The 1676-nt window shown below is 45.3% G+C and overlaps 1 protein-coding gene across 1 annotated transcript in view; it reads right to left on the bottom strand.

Annotated features, from left to right (window-relative positions):
- The window catches only part of notum1b (notum, palmitoleoyl-protein carboxylesterase b), a gene marked incomplete at its 5' end in the record, with an annotated part of 11468 nt that extends 9793 nt beyond the window's left edge, over window positions 1-1675 (bottom strand). Inside the window, one exon of the mRNA XM_017303821.1 lies at window positions 1398-1675. Within this exon, the coding sequence (XP_017159310.1) occupies window positions 1398-1675 (278 nt within the window). The remainder of the gene's footprint in view (window positions 1-1397) is intronic.
- Between the last annotated feature and the right edge of the window lies 1 nt (window position 1676).

The raw sequence follows: 1676 nt of genomic DNA, 5'->3' as shown, positions 1-1676 counted from the left end.
CACGCACCCTGTGAGGACACACACCGATACTCTGGACCCGTCCACACGTTAACAAGGCCTGCAGGGTTAATAGTATTTTCGTTTTTTTTTTTTTTACTTTTAAAAGATAGTGACATTTGAGAAACATTTCTGTTAACTCTGGAGCTGAAGTTGTATCATCATCACTACGACATGTATTGCATTTAAGAGACTCTGTAACACCACAAATGACTGATAATGGAAAAAATAAAATAAAAKTATCCACAAAAGTGAGGACATTTTTGTCATGGTTATTTTTACAGTATGGAATACAATTGGTCACATATTTGTGGGCTATTATTACCAGCAAACCGAGGCATTAATATATATATTTTTGGGGGGATTGTTGTGATAAGTCAATGCCCAATGCTGTGTATTTGGGAAATTACTTACAAATGGATAACACTGTGAAWGTTTGGTGTGTATTTGTTTTCAGCCYCCTTCATTCTGATCCCCCTACATGAAACCCAATGAAGTCACCTAATCCAGTCCGTCTGTGTCCGATTTAATCTCAACATAAATCTAGATTTATTTCTGTGAGRGCTTCAGAAACTGCTTGGCGAAGACAACCAGGGGACCCAGAAACAGAAACACGGCGGTGGCAGCATCATGCTGTGGGCATGCTTCTCTTCAACAGGAACTGGGAAGCTGGTTGGGCCAGAATGGAACATGGGGAAAGACCTGAAACCGAGGATGAGGGTCACCTTTCAGGACGACAGGGACGAAACAGTGGAACTGTTTAGATCATTTGTGAAAACGGCCCAGTCAAAGTCTAGATCCAAATCCAGTTAGGGATTTGTGACAAAACAGAAATTGCTGTTGTGTCTAGTCTGATTGATTCTGAGCAGTTTTGAAGAGAAGAATTGGTTAATAACTTAAGTGTCGATGTGTAAATCTGATAGAGACTCTCCCCAAAACACCTGCGACTCAGGTGTCTAAACACAAACCCGGACAGTTTTTAGACTTTTTTTTTCTGTTTTGTGTTATGAATCTTTTTATTTCCGCTTCTAAATGAAGAATCTAAACGAAAAAGAAGTTRCATTGTGTTGGTCCGTGACATAAAATCATAATAAAATACACCGCACTCTATTGTTGTAATGTCACAAATTGCATTTTTTTTTTTCTACTTAAATCTAGCCCTGGGTTGGTTGTGGTCCGGATGAATGAGAAGAATTTAAAACTTGGTCACATGATGGGGGATGAAGGTCTCTGCGTCGGCATTCATGGTCTCTTGGCTCTGCGCGCGCKCTCTCTCTCTGATCTGTTCCTTTGATCCATTTTGGTCACATCCGGAGTGACAGGGGAATGAGGGGCAGCCAGGGGAGCCCGACCACCGCAGACCGGGCGCTTGGCTCTTAAAGCATAAGCTCCTGACTCACCCCGCTGATGAGCCGTCGTTGCAGGTCACCGACAAATTACTCAAGAGGTGCAGCTTCATGTCTTGATCCAGCTTTTGCGCAGAGCAGGGGTACARCGACTGCGCCAGGTTCTTAACCTGCGCCATAAAGTTGTCCATGTTGCTCTCCACGGCTGTGAAGTCCAGTGGGAAGCTCTCCGGTCCGTCCACACGCTGCTGCTCCGGAGTCTGCTGCGGCTGCTGCTGCTGGACCCGCCGGGTCTGAGCGCGGCCGCCGCGCACTCGCCGCGCCTCCACCGGC

This window comes from Poecilia reticulata, linkage group LG1, assembly GCF_000633615.1.
Source record: "Poecilia reticulata strain Guanapo linkage group LG1, Guppy_female_1.0+MT, whole genome shotgun sequence".
Lineage (NCBI taxonomy): Eukaryota > Metazoa > Chordata > Actinopteri > Cyprinodontiformes > Poeciliidae > Poecilia > Poecilia reticulata.
This window is presented reverse-complemented; position numbering and strand designations above follow the sequence as displayed.